The 22,057-nt window shown below is 41.1% G+C and overlaps 1 protein-coding gene across 1 annotated transcript; it reads left to right on the top strand.

Moving 5' to 3' along the window:
* Positions 1-3,585: 3,585 nt before the first annotated feature.
* Positions 3,586-21,803, top strand: LOC126199410 (odorant receptor Or2-like). Its single transcript, XM_049936329.1, has 5 exons — positions 3,586-4,094; positions 4,250-4,349; positions 4,497-4,601; positions 8,409-8,564; positions 21,747-21,803. Exons 1-5 carry the CDS (start codon positions 3,586-3,588, stop codon positions 21,801-21,803), a joined length of 927 nt encoding a protein of 308 aa, XP_049792286.1.
* The last annotated feature ends 254 nt before the right edge of the window (positions 21,804-22,057 follow it).

The following is a 22,057-nucleotide window of genomic DNA, read 5'->3' as shown; positions in this document are numbered from 1 at the left end:
CCCCTTTCCCCCTTGTATGGACGCCGTGTATACACATTCACATACGGATCGTGAATAAACACTCATTGTGGAATGGGATAATTCGGTCTGGCCATTGTTGCGTTCGCGGACATCGCTGTTACACTCGCGATATTTTGTTCGCTGTTCGAATAGCATTAGACGAAAATGCACATCGAATGTTACTAAGGGAGACACGCGGGATCCATTCAACCGTACTGCGTGGCACCGCGCGTTCGGCATCAGGTAAATGGTTTACCCTGTAACATTGTATCAAAAAAATGGTTCAAATGGCTCTGAGTACTGTGAGTCTTAAAATCGGAGGTCATCAGTCCCCTAGAACTTAGAACTACTTAAACCTAACTAACCTAAGGACATCACACACATCCAAGCACGAGGCAGGACTCAAATCTGCGGCAGGTCGCGCGATTCCATTCTGAAACGCCTAGAACCGCTCGGCCACATTGACTTAGTATCAAAGCTCATGGGAAACACGAAAATACATGAGGTTTATAGTTCCAAAAGTTGACATCTGCTTCCTAATTCAGTCTTAGAAAAATGAAAAGGAAAACTGATTCCAATGTTAACAGTGCTCATATAAAAGGAAATGACACTCTATTGTCGTTAAAAGTAACCCTGAATGTAAAATACCTAATCACGATTAAAATAAAGTAACTTTTATGAATTATAAAATCCTTATATAGGGAGATGTATTTTGGAACTAATTACTCAATATGACGCCATTTGGAAACAAAAACAGTGAAATTATCAGGCTGCGGGACATCATAAACCCGTATGTTCCATTTTAGGTAAGGTTCACTTTATTCAAAATATGAAAAACATTAAATAACATTGGTTAGTTTTCACAATTTGGGCTCTTTTTTGTTTTCATTCGTTGATAACAAGTTTCACGATATTTATATTCCTAGATTATATTCATCTTCCTGTGATTCTCAGATGACACAGTCTGGTTCTAGATGCATAATTTCCTCCTCCTCCTCCTCATAAACAAGATCTATTAAATGCCTCCAATACAAAAAGGATTCCACTTGTCTCCAGCTATCTCCAGAAAGTTCCCTAACTAATAACATCACGTAGTATTTCTTTTTTGATGATGAAGGCATCCGTGGGAAGTTCCGCTTCTGAAGTTAGAAAATGTGTTTCCCCGTTTTAGTATTCCTCAGCATACGCTCAGGTCACTTCTGTAGTACTGCTCACCTCTTATTAAAACTGCATTTTTCCACCTTTTTACATAATTCTCTCACAAAACTTCATTTTGAAATGCTAGGCACTTGGTGGTTTGAAAACATTTTCTATGCTTCTTTTCCAATCATAAACTGTACAGTCCACATCTAATTTGTTTTGGGAACCATACTTTATCAATATATTCTGTTATCGTTCCGGTTTAGTAACGGCGTCCATCTTCTTTATCTCCTTTTCATTATTTCCGAATACTCTGTCAGCTGGGATAAAATAATGGCCAACAACTGGAAAGATCACCTGAACTTCATCTATGGACCTTCATTTCTCGTCCAGTAGGAAATCATGCCAATAATTGGGCTGTTTTCGTTTTGTCCTGCGCAGCAGTCGGAAATTAGCTTAATACTTTCATAGCGGAGAGATCAAGCTTGTTTAATCTATCATTAAGTTCCGACGATATTCCGTTGGATACTTCACGGCGACATTATTCTAGGGAAACACACATGAAATAATTGCCTTCATTTTTTTTTCAGTCATAACTAAGAACGTGTTCCTCGACCCGTTCCTTTCGCAAAAAGTCATAGAAAGCTAGGGCTCTTAACTTACCTAGTCTTAGGGTAGTCACCACCTATGATTTTTCTTGGGATGTTTTAGATTGTTCTACATTCTCTTTAGCAACAAACATGTGGAACAAACATCAGTTGATGGACTTCCAAAGCCTATATTGTAATTCGCACAAAAATAATGTCGGAAGAAAGCCTTGTTTACTCTGATATCAAGTACAACGTATTCATTCAACGTTCTCCAGAGTTTAGTAGCATTTAGGTCACTGTCCAGAGTCTGGCGGCCTTCAGTCTGACATCTCCAGTACTGGAGTTTACTTGCATTAGCTAACTGTTCGATGAAATTTTCATACCCACCTGTTTGATGTCATATTTCTTGTTTTCTACTGATGGTAGCCCAGTTTACAAATCTCTCGTGTAAACGAGCCATATCGGATACCATCGACTTGCAAGATTCCTAAGAAGTTTGCCAGCACACAGGAACAACAAGTGATTTCGTCCCTGGATGTTTCACTGCTCTTTTTACAAAATACTTAATGGAGACAGTTTTTCGCTTGGTGTTACCCGTACTGTTCTCCGTCTTTCTTCCTGGACGATCAGCTGCTCTGTATTTAGGAATGAATGCAACCTGAACACTATAAAACACATTATGAAAAGGCTTTGTAGCACATAGGGCTAAGAGTCTGCATTGGAAAGCTTCTGTTTTATGGTTACAAATTGTACCTCTGTGACTGCTTCTCACTGAGTGCACAGAATAATGAATAAAAACACAACCAAACGTGCAGTGTACTGGTCATAAGCAGAAAGGTAAAAAAATGCAATAATACAAAGTACATGGAACTTAACTTCCTAATTTGTATTATGTTCATTTAGTGGTATCAAGGATTCTCACCCTTCCATGTCCTGGCTGTACTGGTGACACCTCTTGTACGTGAGATTCCATGTTATAAGCTCATGATGACAAACTAAGTCACTTTCAGAAACGAGACAGAAATGCGGATGTGGCAATAATGCTGCATGATAATATAACATTGACCTAATGTTGCATTGTTGACGTTCCCTCCAGCGAAAAGTGAGCAGTAAAGATGTAGTGTTACAAATTTGTGTGAAATAAATATCCCGTATCTTAAAGCAACAGACGTCCTGTGAATAGATGTGCTGCTCTGGAACATGACATGCTCGTGGGGCGCAATATAATACAAATGTTTGGAACTAGCTGCATATGTCGAGTTTTATAACGTTCTCTTACGAGAATGTGCCGAGTTTTGGAAATAATGCTGAATTTCAATGCTTATTTTATGTAAGAAAAGAAGGGTGTTCGAGGGTAAACTGATGTTTTTCGGACAGATAAAGGAACAGTAAATGGCCATACATCATTTTCGAGTCAAGACTCAGATGAGGATTTTTGGAACTATACACCTCATATTTTAACAGGCAAAATCAGGATCTAAATATGCATACGTGTTGTAGCATCATTATAAATACCTTGTGTTCTGTAACAGGTGAACTTGTCGTGATGCCGGAAAACGTACCGTGGTCGGATACAGCGCTGTGGATAAACACTCGGGTTCTGGCGCTTGGTGGTATGTGGAGACCGCCATGGCTCCAAGCAAAGTGGTATGTGGTGTACAGAACGTGGGTGCTCTTCACGCTGATTAGCTTCCTCGTCGCTCAGGTACAAGGCCTGTGGTACTTCTGGGGAAACTTAGACAAAATAACCCATGACACGTGTCTTCTCATTACCACAATACAATGTCTCATTAAATTCTTTACCTTCGTTTTGAGACAGCAAGATTTTTTCCGCGTGGTGGAGAAAATAGAGGCTATGAGGAAAGAACAACTCAAAATTGACGACTCAGAAATAATCTCTATCCTTGATGCATCGTACAGATCGGCGAAAACTATTACACTGTGCATGACGCTTCTGGGGGGTACTTCACCTGGCGTCTGGGCCATCATTCCCACCATCATGCGGAAGTTCGGCGTATTTCCACCAGATAGGGAACTGCCGGCGACTGCCTGGTACACCAGCAGAGACACTGACAGTCCCAACTACGAGATACTCAGCACATTGCAGTACTTCAGCATGCAGTATGGCTTCTTCACTGGGGTGGTCCCGGACCTGCTGTTTGTTTCCATTGTAATTCACGCAGCTGGACTACTAGAGGTTCTGAACGCTAGATTGAGACGTGTTGGGGAAATGTCTCGAAAGCGCAGCGTTCACACTTGCAAACCAGATAAGCCACGAGAAAAGCATTCAGATGGCGTTTCCTCTGCAGAAATAATGTGGAAAGACCTTTGCATATGTATCAAGTACCATCAAGACATCATAGAGTAAGTACGCATTCGAAAGTAAATGTTAAATGTTTATGTGTGATAGTATCGTTTAGCGCGAAATATATTTAGACTGAATCTGTAATCACAATCTCCGTATGGCAACTAGACAAGTATTGTTCTGTGTGCTGTTTACATCTGCCTTACTGTTACAGATTAATTAAAGAAACTGAAAGACTGTTGAGCAAACTTGTCCTTCTACAGTTCATGGGAGCAACTGTTATTATTTGCGTCACATTGTACCAAAGTTCTAAGGTACGTTCTGTGTCAGTCATTCGTGTGATAACTGCCGCTTGATGATTACTTGTTTCTGTGTAATTCTTCAATATGAATTTCAGTGCTATAGATATACATTTTGTTTTTAATTTTAGACTGAAATTTGGAAAATCTTTCACTTTATAGAATACGGAGAACATCGCAGCGCTACTGATGCTACAGTTATACTTAGGAGTCATCATATACGAAATATTTATGTACTGCTGGTACGCCCAGGATATATTGTATCAGGTAAATCGCTGTATTAGACTAAAAGATTTGTTCATATTTTCTAGCAGATTTTCTTTGTTAATAGGTTGTTAATTACATTATGCAGGAAGACGTTTGCTGTTAAGCACTAACTGACAAGAATAAATTGATAGGATATTGTTAGGAAAACGGAGATTTGGTATTTTGTAATCCAAGTAACAGTTTTGCCTCATAGTTTCAATTTAATTACAGCCATGTCCGATATAAATTCTGTCGTGAGACGTTCTAGAATTACAGTCCAAACTTTCCTTTTTTCAGTTTATGTCGAAACAGAAATACTACGCTCTATCATTCATTCACTCGGATATTTAATGAACCTAAATTCTGAATATATAAATGTCCCTTTCTGAGGATACTGATGAATGATATTAACGTTGTTTCTTTTCCAGTTTTACGTGAAATCTGGAGGATATTATTATGCTGTTTACTACGTTGCGCAAGATGTTTCCGGGGAATAATTCATATTCTATTATAGTCCACTTAATTTGACAAGATCCTTTCACACTAAATAAGAAAGGGAGACGTTTGAGTCCGACGTCTGCACTTCAAGCGATTCTTCACGAAGCGTTAGGGATTTCCTGTTACGGAGCTCTAAGTTATTCGGAGAACTGCTGCCCAGACACACTGAAAACCCCAGATGCTGGAGAAAATAAGCAATTATTTCAAAAATCTGTGTTGTAATTTTAAAAATGGCTCTGAGCACTATGGGACTCAACTGCTGAGGTCATAAGTCCCATAGAACTTAGAACTACTTAAACCTAACTAACCTAAGGACAACACACACATCCATGCCCGAGGCAGGATTCGAACCTGCGACCGTAGCGGTCACGCGGTTCCAGACTGTAGCGCCAGAACCGCTCGGCCACCAGCGGCCGGCTGTAATTTTAAACAAGTTATAATGTTTCCAAATACTATTTGATAACAGCTTTAAATCGTTTGACAACCTAAAAGTGTCTCTGCATATTGAAATAATTTATAATAATCTCTTTTGATGTCATTGCAGAAATACATTGAAGAGCCAAAGAAACTGTTACACCTGCCTAATATCGTGTAGGTCCCCAGCGAGCACGCAGAAGTACTGCAAGACGACGTGGCATGGACTCGACTAATGTCTGAAGTAGTGCTGGAGGGAAGTGACACCATACATCCTTAAGAGTACGAAGGGGCGGAGATCTCTTCTGAACAGCATGTTGCAAGGTATCCCAGATAGGCTCAATAATGCTCATTTCTGGGGAGGGCAAGCGGAAGTGTTTCAATTCAGAAGAATGTTCCCCGTGCCGCTCTGTAGGAATTCTGGATGTGTGGGGTGTCGCATTGTCCTGCTGGAATTGCCCAAGTCCGAATGCTCAATAGACATGAATCGATGCAGGTGATCATACAGGCTGCATACGTACGTATCACCTGACATAGTCGTACCTAGACGTTTCGGGGGGTCCAGTATCATTCCAGTTGCACACACCCCACACCATTACAGAGCCTCAACCAGTTTGCCCAGTCCCCTGTCGACATTTAGGGTACATGAATTCATGAGGTTGTTACGTCCATCCGCTCAATATAATCTGATAGAGACATCTCCGACCAGGCAACACGTTTCCGGTCATCAACATACCAATTTCGGTAATGACAGGCCCAGGAGAGGCGTAAAGCCTTGTGTCGTGCAGTCATCAAGGGTACACGAGGGGGCCTTCGAATCCGAAAGCTCATATCGATGATGTTTCGTTGAAATGTTCGCACGCTGACACTTGTTGATGGCCCAGCATTGATATCTGCAACACTTTGCGAAAGTGTTCCACTTCCGTCACGTTGAGCGATTTTTCAGTTGTTGATCCCGTTCTTGTAGGATCTTTTTGCAGCCGCAGCGATGTCGGAGATCTGATGTTTTAACGGATTGCTGATACTGACGGTACACTTGTGAAATTGTCGTACGGGAAAGTCTCACTTCATCGTTACCCCGGAGATGGGGTGTCCTATCGCTCGTGCGCCGACTGTAACACCACGTTAAAACTCACTTAAATCTTGATAACCTGTCGTTTTAGTAGCAGTAACCGATCTAACAACTGCGCCAGACGCTTGCTGCCTTATGCAGGCATTGCCGCCCGCAGCGCCGTATTCTTCCTGTTTACATATCTCTGTATTAGAATACGCATGCCTGGACCAGATTCATTGGCGCTTCTGTGTATGTAAGAGTTTAACACTAGATGTCATTTATTAAATGTGTCAAAATGCTTATTTCAGTTTGTATTTCTAAGGTGCCTTTTTGTAAATCCGCTTCTACTATTTAGTCAAGTCGAATCCAATATTTGCCTAATTGCTGGTACCTATGAATAAAGTTACTAACAGTAGGGTAAGACTAATGGTGCAATCAAAATTAGAGATATGTGTGGATTGATAGTATCTACTCCATGTTCACTTGTCAGATGGTACATTATTTTACCGCATTTACCTCTCACCCTCCCCCACCCCCCACCCATGACGCCTCACTCTATAACCACACAAGCTATCCTACGGACTACAATACTTCATCCCAACCAATAAATAACAAAATTAAACCCGAAACAAAGTAAATTCTTTTAGGTCTAAATATTCACCACTATTGCATTACTTAATCTTCATTGGGAAGAATCATTACAAACAAACTGCCTTTTACGTCTGTTTCTCTCTTGCTTCTTTCTCGTTTTCGAGACTTAGGTGTGTTACGTGATGATTTAAACACTTTTTTTATTCGACTGAATCGTCATTTATTAATATCAGATCATCTCCTCTCGTTATAACTTCTACTCACAAATGGGACAAATGACAAACACCTTCAGACGAGTGGCATAGTGTCTTTCAAGTAGTAAGTAAAATCTGGCTGACTGAAATAGTATTTTCACAAGTCAGAAGCTAAACACAGACCCTAAGATTTGGTGTGTAGTGTTCATGTTTCTAATCTCGCATATCCCTCGAGAGTTATCGCGAAAGGAGTGTTATTTTAAATTTTAATTACCACATAAACTTCGGCTACACGTTTATACAAATCTGGGAAGCAGATATACAAGAATGTAACATTGGTTTTTCAAATCTCATTTAATTTTACAAATGAATGCACTACAATGCAGATGCTTTATCATCAACATCTTTTCACAGAAATTTTTTTGTGAAAAGGATGTAAGTCTTTCAAACTGAAGAAAAAGACGTTTCAGTTGTGATATGTCGAGCCTAATGTCAATAACTTTCACCTACGTAATAATTTTAGGCAATACATCCTTTGTACATATCGTAGCTTAATCATATTCGAGTAAATTAAATATGTTTCATAATGCCAACTAGATTAGTACAGTCAGAAGACATATAACTAAAGACTAAGCAGTGAAGTTTAGTGTTTAATGATAATCTGGATATTTATGGAACACATTGATTAAACATTACGTACTTAATAGACAGAACAAAAGAAATATGATGTGCTGCTTGGATCATTAACTGAGACTTTGGTTTTTTATTGTTTTCTTTATTTTAAAATAAATGGTGCGCTGACGAACCATTATCCTTATACGTTAGTAATTAGGAATATGTGATCATATGTATCGCATAACGCAATATAGAGGTGATTTACAGATATGACAGCGATCAGCACAATAATTAAAATTTATTCACTTGTCCCCAACCCCCTCCTCGTTCCCCGATCCGAGATCAAGATCCATTAAGACGCAAGAAGGAAGTTACAGGCCTGCATGCCCATCCAAACATATAGAAAACATTTTCTTTTGCGATTCACGTAATAACGTTTTGAAATAGCTCACTACTTTGCAGAACTCTCGACTTGCAAAATCCGCCTATTCCTGTGGCTGGCCGGGGGCACCGCTAAAACTGCAGCGCGCCCTGGTGTTCATCATCTGCAGGACTCAGAGGCCCCTGGGACTGACCGCCGGCAAATTCTACTACGTCTCACGAGAAACGTTTGTGCGGGTAAGTGTAACAAACTAAACTGTGTAAGTGGCAGGATTTAAGTAAGAGAACAAGACACTTCCACATAATTGAAGCCAGTTCCCAAAGAAGTGAAATTTTGTCACACCTCGCCTCTTTTTCGTGCAATATATGGTGCAACTGATTAAGATGGTTTTACCACACGTATTTCCACATTGCAGCAGTGTTCCATTAATTAGATGTGAAATTTGTAAGGAATGAGGTGGACACTGTGTGATGGACCAGCATTCAAAGCCAAGTGTCCGCTTATCTCGAGGAATGTGGTGTCGCTTAGACCACCATATTACACGTTATTATACCTCACGGACTCACTGAAAGTTTCATATGATCACTGGCTCGAATGGTTTATGCCTGCTTTTGGCCGCATGCTGTAATGACATGCCGTGTTGTCGTAGCCTGGCGACAAAGCAGCTGAAGACACACTAGTCCAATGTTTACTGGAAGCCATGAGGGGAAAATGCTCTTACGTGTAACTACAATCATCAGTCACCATACAAAAGCTGCAACTAGTCGTAAACTATTCGTCTTTGGATATCCACGATACCGAAAGGTGAAATGTAATGATATCGACGAGTGCTTCATGAATAGATAGATATGCGTGAAAACAATACGGTCGGTTGAAGCGCGATTTTCATGCAAAAGTGATTGTTACAAATCTGAAAAGCGTTGTGTCTACGAACTATATCGCAGTTTAATGGGAAAGTAAAGTTCACAGCTACCTACAGGACAAATCTGAAAATCTTGTTTGACAGACGTTAGCTTAGAATTATGTGCTGTAAATGAGTATAGCGATCCCCCTGAGATGGCAAACGATAAAATTAAGGGCATGTAAGGCGACTTTTCGAAAACCATACACACCGTAGGATAGATACCGTATTGTGGCTCACTTTATTTGTCCTAAAGGTATGCAAACTCTGAGCACAAATTTTTCTAAACATGTCTTCTCGTAAGTTAACGTACTAGAAATCCACGATCTGCTAGCACACAAGAGTATGTTCAGTACGTTCGTGGTTTGCAGAGATCAGATCGTTTCAAAATGGAGTGTCCAACAGAGGACGCATGCAGTAATTCACACGACAGCAAAGAACTGATGGTACAGGTAGAAAGGCAGCTAGAGATACATGCGCGGTAAGGGAGACTTGTATTACAACGGCAGGGCTAAGTCAACACACCGCCACCAATGCTCCAGAAACAGAACACAGTGATGGATGGCAGTCACCCTAGTCTTTTTGTTTTTTTATTTTTTATTACCTTTCAACATTTTAATACATACATACGTAACTAAGCACTGAACGCAAACACAATTAGCCTTTTAAAAGGCTATTTCCACAAAGGAAATATTTTTGGACTATGTCCAATAGTTTTTGTTCAAACAGTACTTTAAGTAGAAAGTTCTTTACCTTGTAGTAAGCTGTTCCATTTCCATCACTGAACCACAGGATAAATTAATAACTTGTATACATATTAGAAGAGAAACTGAAGAAGCAAGGGAAAAATGGATGAAACAGAAATGCGACGAAATAGATAAAATGGAGAAAGAGGGAATGTATAAAATGTTTTTAGACTGGCTAGTGAGATAGTTTTTGAACGTAAGAAAAGAGAAATAACATGGAAATAGAAAGAGCGGATGGTACGCTGGCAGAAGGAGCACAGGAGTTTTTGAACAGATGGCAAGAATATATTGAATGTCTGTATAAGTGGGATCAAATACAAAGCGAAATTAAGGTTGAAGAGGAGCAATATGTGCCGGAAGATGGAAAGGGATTCACCATCTTGGAAGCAGAAGTAGAAAAGGCGCTGATGGAGATGAAGAATAGGAAGGCATGTGGAATTGATGATTTGCCAGCAGAACTGTTGAAGAGTTTGGGAAACAAGGCAAGAGAATAAATAGTCTACCTCTGTAACGAGATATATGACGAAGGGGAATGGCCTGAGGACTTCCTTGCAACAGTTGTGATACCAATAGAGAAGAAGAGAAACACTAAAAAATGTGAAGAGCACCGGACCATCAGTCTAATTTATCATGCAGCTAAAGTCTTGCTGAGAGTGTTGAATAGAAGGCTATATGGCAAGCTGGATAGAGGGATTGCAGAGGAACAGTTCGGAATTACAAGAGGAAAAGGAACATGAGATGCTATTGACCTGTTAAGAACTATAGGGGAAAGATATATGGCAAAAGGTAGAGAAATCTTTGCTGTAGATTTAGAAAACGCTCTTGACAGAGTTCAGTGGAACAAGCTGATAGATATTTGGAAGAGGAAAGGAGTAGATTGGAAAGAGAGACGACTGATACAGAATCTATATTTACTCCAGAAAGTAAGGATAAGGATTGGAAATAAAATGCTAGAAGGGAGCAGCGTTGGACAATGTGTTAGACAAGGTTGTTGCCATTACTCACTGTTGATTAACCCATACTTTGAAGAGATTATTGTGAAAGGCTTAGATGGGAAGAGAGGAATATGTATTGGTGGAAAGAGAATAGAATGTATAAGATTTGCTGATGACATGGTATTAGTGGCAGAAAGTGAGCGGACAGTGACTAACATGCTGAAAGATCTGAATGAAGCTTGTGTGGGATATGGGATGCAAATAAACACAGCAAAAACTAAGAGTATGGTCATCAGTACAAGACGCACACTGTCAATATTAAAGTAGGTCAATCTACCATTAGCCAAGTAAGAGAATTTAAATATCTTGGAAGCACAATAACTGAAGACTTGAGATGTCACCGGGAGGTTAAACTAGTATTGCCATAGCGAAGGAGCCATTCGACAGAAAGAGGAGACTCATATGTGGCAAATTAGATAAAGGTGTAAGGAAAAGGCTTGGCCAATGTTTTGTCTGGAGTGTGGCACTACATGGGGCAGAAACATGGAAGCTGAGACGAGAGGATGAAAAAAGGTTAGAAGAATATGAGATGTGGATGTGGAGGAGAATGGAGAGAATAAGCTGGATGGAAAGAGAGAGTAGTGAAAGAGTATTAGAAAGGGTTGGTGAGATAGATGTCTGCTGAAGGTTGTAAGAGAAAGGAATAAGAACTGGTTGGGACATTCATAATGCTTGCTAGCAGATGCTTTGGGAGGATTGGTTTGTGGGAGAAGACTGACTGAGAGGAAGAAGGGAAAAGGATATTATGCACACCTGAAGAGGATGGCAGAAGACCGGACAGCCTGGAGAACTACCGTGTGAAAACCTGCCTTTTGGCAGAACACTGATGATGATGATGTATACAGATGGCAACACATGGATGTTATAAAACAGTCTTTTAGAAAGTTTCCTCACACCAATGCATTAATCTACAATGGGCTGGCTCGTTTTCAAATCTTGAAAACATTCTTGTTGAAAGATTCTTTTTGTCCTGCATGTAAGTACAGGCAGTTGATATTTGTAACGGTAAAGACCGGAGCTATTAAATTTCAAGTGGTACACAACTATTGTTTACAAAATAGCCATGTTCGGGAAAGTTGTGAAACAGAAATTTTCGTTTCTCTCTTTATGTATTTTTCTTGACCTTTCTCGTAACTAAAAAGAATAGTGCCACGTTAATATGGCAATTGTTATCCGTCTTCAGGTAACATATAATAATTCTGTAGGTTTTCCTTGTACTTATGATACGTTGTTTTGTACTAAGTAGTGAAATAAATTGATTCATCAGCACCATAATTTTCAACATGTCACCGTACGTGCCAACGTAATCTGTGTGTCATTTTACCACTGCATGTTCGTATTCCATATATGTACAGCGGTGTAACCTGAAATCCAAATGATGGCATTTTGCTTCCTCAGGGGATAACGTATGTTTTGTGGTCTGGTTAATTCCACGACGTCAACGTTGTGTTGAACCATGCGGTCAATTATCGACAGTCTACTTCGCATGTGTGCCGTGATGAGTCCAGCAGTACAGCACGTGACCCTGTGAACTGTGTTGTCCATGTGACCGCATATCGTACAGGTGGGTGTCGGCTTCAGGTGGATGTTGTGGAGCTTCTCAATGGTCGGAACCTTGTCGTTAACGATTAGAGTTCCACGAAAAAAGGACGCGTGATGGCAATACAGAGCTGTGCATACATCGTCAGATAGTATTTCACTTTGTTTGTGGGTATTTCTGAATGACTATTTTCTCTACCATCTGTTGTGAAAAAACTATTAATTTTCGTGTTGGTGTGAGGTGGAGGATGTTGTCAGCTTCTCGTATGTAACTGAACTCACAGTAGTAAAATCTAATATGGCGAAAGATTATTGGTATCGTAGCTTCGTTAATTGGTGGCATTATACTGGATGGTTTCCAATATAGCGTTAAGTTCTTAACTAAGCTCGGTGTGTCATTGTTGATACTTTCAGCGTTCGGTTGATTAGTGAGGTCCAACACATATTTCTGGCAATCCCTCCTCGTGAGGTTGGTAACTTCAAGTTTTTAAAGGTTAATTTGAAAATATGGCCTCTGAGGACATACCAAGAGAACACCTTCTGTATGCTGTCTGCTAGGTGTTTGAGACTGGTAGGATTTGGCTCAGCTATACATTCTGCTCCCTATAGATATCCTGACCGTGTGTACTCTTTGCAGGAGATCTAAATCCCTGTCAGGGTAAATGCATGTTGTGGCTGTGATCGTGTACAGCATGTCCGTCCAGTCTTCCGTCGCCCTCACGTCTGATACTGCGTCCCAGTAGTCTTCGGGAGATTTGTGCGGTGCCCTCGTTGCACACCAATGGAGATGGGTAATACCACCAATGCCTTCTCCCATATGGAGCAATGTCGTCTTTCTCTTGTTTAGTTTCGCAGCGGTGGCCCCGTTGAAGTCGCTGACGAGGTTCTCCATTTCCATTAGATTTGCTATGGATCGTACTGCCAAGCAGACGTCGTTTGCATAAACAATGCAAGCCAATTTTTCCTTTCTGATGTTGATTACTATTGATCGCTGGGTTATGCATACAAGTAAGGGTTCTACCGCAATGGCATACAACGCCATTGTTCTGATGGACCTAAGTATAATTTTGTCAGACCGGTGGTCAGTAATCAATTAACGTGATAGAGATTGGAAATGACGAAACGTTGGCCGAAACCCATCTTCTTCAGTACTTTAATCAGATACTCACGGTTTATGCGGTCATACGCTTTTCAAAGTCTAAAAATAGCAGCACGCATGGGTCTTTATTGTCCGCCAGCGTAGAGATGATATCCCGTAGATCTCAGACAGCTGTTATTACATTGCGCCAAGGTGCCGCATCATATTGGTGTTTTCCTAGCATTGTATGCAACACCGGCTGCATTCGCTGTTTCACAGTCCATGTTACGATTTTAAAGTCTGAGTTAAGTAAGGTGATAGATCGCATTTCATGCATGCTTTTGGTGTTTCTTTTTCTGGGTAAAGGCACATCTCATTAGCAAGTTGAGTTAATGTTAGCGTCAAGATATTCCAGTAGTGTTGATTAAAGTTCCGCGCTAAGACATTTTCGTTTCGTAGCTCTGACCACGGCTCGTTTAACGTCGTCTTCACTGAACGGGGCGTCAGGCGTATCATTGTCGACACGCGACAGTGCGGGAACTATTTCATTGAGAATTTCGGTGAAAAATGCGTCACTGATGACCTGCCTGTCGTTAAGTGCTCTGTACCAGTTATACACTTGTGGTGAGACATCGCGCTGTCTTATAGCTACAGTCCCCGTCCCATTAACAACCTCTTCAATTAGTTTCGCTTACTGCCGCCGCAATGTTCGTAAAGTGTGGTATAGTGGCGCTGTTTCTTCTGACTCGACGTCCTTTGGTTGGGGTCGCGTTATCGTGCCTTCCATTTGTTTGCGATACAGGTTCGCAATTTTCGGCTTGGACTTCTTTATACAGCGGTAAGCGTCGTCAGCTGTGATCTCGGTAGCGTGGTATAGTGCACGGAGACATGAGAAGCAAAATTCTATTGTTCGTTTGACCGAATAGGTCTTCTGGTAAGTGTAACCTTTCACTGATTATCAAAGTTTCGCTTTAGCTCTATGTCGCCACCTTCCAGTAGTCGATCAGTATTGGGTTTCGGGGCGCTTTACTTTCTTCCATGCCCGATCGATGTCTGCATCCAGTTGTTTGTCTTGCATCAGGCAAATTTTCATTCTCCAGTAGCCTCTCCCACGAAACACTTCTGGGCGTTGGAGGTTTATGTAGTATTGATGGTCATAAAAGCCAACTGGAGCAAAATCGCTGTTCACTGCATTATGGCCGAAAGCGGAAGAAACGTCTATGCGGTCTACCTGGGTGGCGCCATTACAGGCTATGTGTGTGAATTCGACGCGGTTCCCGATATTTTTTCCCAGGTGTGGAGTACTTTCAGTCCAGAAACGAGGTGGTCGAGTTCTGTGAATTTATTAAATTTCAGTGTTTGGCCTTTGGCATATATAAAATAGTTAAAATCACACCCTACGATACAATTGGCGGCATATTCATTAATGAGAAAAGGCACATCACTTTTATAAAAGTAAGAACGTTCTTTTCGACGGTTATTGCCGGATGGTGCGTATAAGTTGACAATCTGAATGCCACTGCCCCGTCCATTAGTCAGGCGTTTTATATTCGAGTGCTGGATTCCATCTCTTAATATGATTGCGACTCCTTGGTGGTCCTCTTTGCAGATGTACGTTATGGCTGCAAATCCCGCGATGTTCGGTTCTACGCAGAATTCTTGTAATTGCCGGACGTCTACATTAGTGGTGTATAGTCTGTGAACGCTCTGAATTTAAATCACTCTGAATTCTGTTAATGTTAGTGATTGGTATGTTGTACGTGAAAGTATCGGTCATTGTGAATGAGATGTACCCTAACCAGTAAATGCCGCTCTATCCATACATAGACATTCATACACACATTTCAATATGACACTACGGTTGGCTCTCATTTATGTCCTTCTCATCGTCCATCCACCAGGGTCAGCCGGTGGAATGATTCGGTTGTCGTCGGAGTACATTGGTTCTAAGGTGGCAGTTGCAGACGTTGCCGTTCTTTAAGGTTGGCTCTTTTTTAGTTTCGCGGCCACTTGGTGGGCTACAAACCTTAATTGTTGTGCTGCCTCAGTAACGCCTCCGAGAACAATGCGAAGTTTCTTTTTGCCAAGTGAGGATCAGCCTTGGAAATGTTTCTGGGAATCAGATACTGACTTTTTAGACTTTTTGGAAATAGGAGTAGTCATGGATTATTGGAATTCTATAGTAGGAAAAGGATGAGAAGGACAAGTAATAGGTGAATATGGAATGGGGGTAAGGAATGAAATAGGAAGCCACCTGGTATAATTTTGCACAGAGCAGAACTTAATCATAGCGAACAATTGGTTTAAGAATCACGAAAGAAGGTTGTATACACGGAAGAGGCCTGGAGATACTGGAAGGTTTCAGATAGATTATATAATTGTAACACAGAGATTTAAAAACCAGGTTTTAAATGTTAAGGCATATCCAGGGGCAGATGTAGACTCTGACCACATTAACTGTAAACTGAAGAAACTACAAAAAAAGTGGAAATTTAAGGAGCTAGGACCCGGATAAACTGAAAGAAACAAAGTGTGTAGTGAATTTCAGGGAGAGCATTAGGGAACGATTGACAAGAACGGGGAAAGGATAGTAGAAGAAGAATGGGTAGCTTTGAGGGATGAAGTAGTGAAGCCAGCAGAGGATCAAGTATGTAAAGGACGAGGGCTAGTAGAAATTCTTGGGTAACAGAAGAAATATTGAATTTAATTGGTGAAAGGAAAACATATAAAAACGAAGTAAATGAAGCAGGCAAAAAGGAATGCAAATATCTCAAAAATGAGATCGACAAGAAGTGCAAAATGGCTAAGCAGGGATGGCTAGAGGACAATTGTAAGGATTTAGAGGCATATATCATTAGGGTAAGACAGATATTGCCTACAGGAAAATTAAATAGACCTTTAGACAAAAGAGAACCACTTGTATGAATATCAGTAGCTCAGATGGAAAACCAGTTCTAAGCAAGGAAGGGAAAGCAGAAAGGTGGAAGGAACGTATAGAGGGTGTATACAAGGGATAAATAATTGAGGACAATATTATGAAAGTGGAAGAGGATGTAGACGAAGATGAAATTAGGAGATATGATGATACCTGGAGTGTTTGACAGAGCACTGAAACACCTAGGTCGAAACAAGGCTCTGTAGTTTGCACTTAAGCGCCTGATGGTGCCAGTTTGACACTGTTTCTCTTCCGTTCCTCTCTAGAAGAGTGTACAGGAAAACAGAACTATTAAATCTTTTCGTGCGAGATCTCATTTCTGTTAAATAATCAAAATTCCTATATAAGTAGATGTCAAAAAATGTTTTCGCATTCAGAAGAGAACGTTGGAGAGATCTTCCCGCAGCGGAAAACGCCATAGGAAACTGGAAATTCGTGGTATGGTCTTAGGTCATCGGAACCTAAGCTTACACACCACTTAATGTAACTTAACTAACTTACGCTAAGGACAACACACACACTCATGCCCGAGGGAGGACCCGAGCCTCCAACGTGGGGAGCCGCGCGGACCGTGACAAGGTGACCAAGACCTTGGGTTACCCAGCGCATGAAACGCCATTGTTTCCACGATTGCCACCCCACATGCACAATGTAACCGTGACACCTGTCCCCTATTCCGCGGTAGTACAAAACTACTTGCTTTTTTAACTTTTTCAGTATCCTCCTTCGTCAATCCTATCTGGTAAGGATCCCACAACACACAGCAATACTCCAGCAGAAGATGGACAGGTGAAGTGTAAACAGGCTCTTTTTTTATCCATGCCAATAAAAGGCAGTCTTTGGTTTGTCTTCCCCACAATGTTATCGATGTAATTGATTCAGGTTAAATTGTTCTTAATTACAATTCCTAGGTATTTATTTCAGTTGGTGGCCTTTAGATTTGTTTCTTTGATTTATTGTGTAATCAAAATTTAACGAATTACTTTTAACAGTTTTGTCAACGACCTCATACTTTACATTATTTAGTGCCAGTTTCCACTTTTCTCACCACATGGTTATATTTTCTGTATCATTCTGTAATTGGTTTTGATCATCAGATGACTTTACTAATTGATAGATGACAGTATCATCTACAAGCAATGTCAGACGGCTGCTCAGGCCGCCTCTTAAATCATTTATATAAATTAGAAGCAGCAGAGGGCCTATAACACTTCCTTTTGGAACGCTAGGTGTCGCTTCTGCTTTCCGTCAGATATTACGAACTGTGACCTTTATGACAGGATGTCGCGGATCCAGTCACACAACTGAGATGATGCTCCACTGGCAGTTGCAATTTGGTTAGATGCGGCTCGTGAGGTACGATGTCAAAAGCCTTTTGGTAATATAAAAATATAGAATCAAATTGAGATTACTTGTCGATACCACTCCCTCGCTCCGTGAGGATAAAGAGCTATTTGTATTTGACAAGAACGATATTTTCTGAAACCGTGCTAACTATGTGTTAACAGATCGTTTTCATAGAGGAAATTCATAATGTTCGAACACAGTATAAGTTGCCAAATCCTACTGTGATTCGACATCAGTGATATTGATCTGTAATTCATAGGATCACTGCTCCTTCCTTTCTTGACTGTGACATAGGTTACTTTCCAATCCTTCGGTATGGATCTTTCGTCAAGAGGGCGGTTGAGTTTTAAGTATGGAGCCTTTATAACAGTATACTCTGAAAGGAATCTAATCTGGACCAGAGGACTGCCTTCATTAAGTGATTTAAGCTGCCTTGATACACCGAAGATATCTACTTCTAAGTTACTCGTGTTGGCAACAGTTCCTGAGTCGACTTACAAAATGTTATTTCGTCTTCTTGAGTGAAGGAATTTCGGAATAACGTGTTTAGTAACTCCCCTTTAGTGGCACTATCATCGATAACGTTAACATCACAGTCGCACAGTGAAGGCATTGAGTGTGTGTTGCTGATGGTGTACTTCACATACGACCAGAGCCCCTTCCGATTTAGTTTCGTCGTAAAAACTATTAAATGGCCGGGGGGGGGGGGGGAGGCAATCAGGTTCCCAGGTTTCTCTCTATTCGTTTTAATCTCCATTTCTGTCTCTACTATTTATTTTAATCAAGTCACATCTGGTCCACGCTCAGGTAGTCAGTGCGGAAAGAACGGAGGTTGTCTCTTAGGAAGGCTCCAAGCGAATTGTTACATGCTTTTTTAAATACATATACGAGGGTTGGAACTTTAATAGTGGCAACTACTTATTTACAGCTCGTACAAAATAGATACGTGTTTCAAAGTTATACTGACCTTCAAAGTAGTCACCAGCATTTTGTCTAACCCGTTGCCAGCGATGTGGAAGTCGTAGGATACTCTTAGCAGTACCAGTTGAGTTGACAGTTCGAGCGTCGTGGTGTATTGCCCGACGAATTTGTAGCGGTTCTCAAGCGAATGCCTTGAAGTGTTTCCTTCAGCTTATAAATCGAGTTGAACTCACGACGGCTTGAGTCAGGGGACTGCAGTAGGTGGTATAGCCCTTAGCAGCCCCATCAGCCAATCAGTAACAGCTTGCACTGTACGTGCTTGAGCGTTGTCCTGCAAAATGATGATCAGATCCTTCAGAAAGTGTCGTCACTTCTGTCTCTAAGGTGCTCGTAGGTTGTGTTCCAAAAATGAACAACATAGAGACAAAAGTGATGACACTTTCTGCAGGACCTGACCATCATTTTGCAGGACAATGCTCAAGCACGTACAGTGCAAGCTGTTACTGATTGGTTTGACTGATGGGGCTGCTAAGTGCTATACCACCTACTGCACTCCCCTGACTAGAGCCGTCGTAAGTGTAATTCGATTTCTAAACTGAAGGAAACACTTCACGGCATTCGCTTCAGAACTGCTACAAATTCGTCGGGCAATAGTCCACGCCTTTCGAACTGTCAACTCAACTGGCACTGCTAAGAGTATCCTACGACTTCTACATCGCTGGCAACGGGTTATACACAATGCTGGTGACTACTTTGAAAGTCAGTATAACTTTGAAACACGTATCTATTTTGTACGAGCTGTAAATAAATAGTTGCCACTATTAAAGTTCCAGCCCTCGAATTTTGCTTTTATTTTCGAGGGTTTTGGATGTTATAGCATTCAGTATAGCTACAAACGGCATTGTAGTCACTAATCCCTGTATCCCTTATGATGCTTCCTATTTGAAGGGAATTATTTGTTGTTATAAAGTCGAATATGCTTTCGCAACCATTTACAATCAGCGGGGTCGTGAACTAGTAACTTTTCTAAATTTCGTCATTTAGTCTCAAACGTGAAGCTTAACTGCCTGTAGAACACGTTACATTTTTGTCATATACAGTTTGTTTCGGCTTGGAGTGGAGGGGTGTGGCATGTCAAGTGATGATGAGACTGACATCATAAATAGGGTGGGTGTGACTCGTGACTCGATAGGTAACAGGGTAGGGGTGATCTGCGGCTCCTTAGAGTTTCGAATTTCCCGCCGTCGCCAGGGACTGCAGAAATAAGACAGGTGCTTGACCTAGACCGCCTCGTTGATTATAAACGGTCCCGGTCCAGCTGTTGGAAAAGACACACCGACACCTAAGCGCTCGCTGGTTGCGTATGGCGTCTTCAACTCATGTGGTTGAGCTGCTGCTTTCCGCAGTAATGCACAAAAAATAGTGGCTGCAGTACGACATGCAATGTTGGTGCATCTTGTTGACGGGAGCCCGTTTGTTTGTTGTTATTATTAAACAGTTAGTTGAACCGAGGCTTACTGATATGCATCACAATTTTTTTAAGCGCTGTGTGCAATGCTACTGTTAGGAAGTTTATAGCGATATCTTTATATTTTGGGGTTTTCCTTGTTTTCTCAAGTTCGCCCCATTTAATGTCAGATAATTTAATTTCTCTGTGTTACATGCGTGAGACTATGTGCACTATCCGTGTGGTGGCTGATCCCTTGCAGGCAGGGACTGGCTTAACGTCTGGTGCAGTGATTGTTGTTGTTACGCCAGAACGATTCGACACTGTTCACTTGAGCAGGATGTGCACATGTTTACTTTTTTCCAGACGACTGCGACATTCGCACCCAAAACTCCCGTGCTTCAGAATTCCTAGTTCACTGCACGTGCCTCAGGCGTCTGTCTGGATCAGGGGTATGCCTTCCAGTTTTCATTAGTCGGGATCGTCCTGTTAACGATCTAATACTAAGTGCTAGTACTTCTGGAGTAAGAAAAGCGCCGAGACATACTGCAATCCGATGTTCCACTGGAACCGTGGGAATTCTGTCTCAGAGATATTCTTGTGTGGGATACCTCCCGCAGTCTCATACAGCGTCTTTGCACCTCTCTCTCTCTCTCTCTCTTTGGGTTCAAATGCGCTTCGTTATATGTATCTCTTCTGCAAGTGGTTCTGTGGCAATTAGGCGAGTGTAGGTCGTATCTCACTTTGATCTACGGACGCTGTTGCTAACTATGATCTATGTTAGTCGAACAATGCTGCTGGACGACGTCCCAGTTTGATTTAAGATGCCCTGCGTTCAGGAAGAATGGGGCCAGTTGAGGGTGCTAAAAGTTCGTCAGGTCTTGCGTCGCTCGTGTTTTCCGTACAGGTCACAGGATAAGAGGAACAGTGTCGTATGAAGCCTAGCAATGTGAAAACGCGTCAGTTTGAGACACAAACGGCGTGCACAGAAAATTCATTGTACAATGTAGTTCGAGCTATGTAATGTGTTATGATTCGTATTGAAAATATCCTTTATCCACCGTTTGGAATATTAAGTCTAACCATGAATTAAGTTTGTAGTTACGATAGCATCTTTTCCACCAAAATGTAAAGTGTATACACAATTTAGTGCAGTCTGTGTAATACTGGTGTAGCAGTTTTCAAATAAGTAATTATATTCGCATGTGAGTAAGCATTCTTACGCCCACAAATACAGCGGACGTGTCCTTCATACAACTGCAGTAGTTACATTAAGTATTGTTGTGTTAGATGGCAACCGGTTCCTACAATTGTAATAAACGATTAGGTGCGAATTGCAGAGTTACCAAATATGCTTTCTGAAACACATTTCACGGAAATACTTGATCTTGTTTCTGCTCCTTAATTAATCAAAGGGACTTGTACTCCATTTGTTTATTTGATATTTGTAGATCTACTGACAGCATCTTCAGTTACCTGTGGTAAGCAATTCTGTGTTTTATGTTTCAGCTGATGAGTGCTTCGTACTCCTACTATGCTCTCCTCAACCAGGTGAACGACAAATGAACAGTACGTGTCGCTTCAGGCAAATTCCATGTGTTGAGACCAAGAAACAGAACATCGCAAACATGAGCAGAATCTCTCGACAGTCATTGGTTTTACGTGCTGGCTAATATGAAATGAATATAGTTTTTACGTTTCTTCAGCGTACGGTACATAAATAATTTTTCATTTCATTTTTGAGTGCACTCAGTATGTTGTTAAAGGAAAATAAATCTGCTACTTCAAATTCTGTAATAAATTCACCACAGTGTGACTAC

The sequence above is a fragment of the Schistocerca nitens genome, chromosome 8 (assembly GCF_023898315.1).
Source record: "Schistocerca nitens isolate TAMUIC-IGC-003100 chromosome 8, iqSchNite1.1, whole genome shotgun sequence".
Lineage (NCBI taxonomy): Eukaryota > Metazoa > Arthropoda > Insecta > Orthoptera > Acrididae > Schistocerca > Schistocerca nitens.
This window is presented reverse-complemented; position numbering and strand designations above follow the sequence as displayed.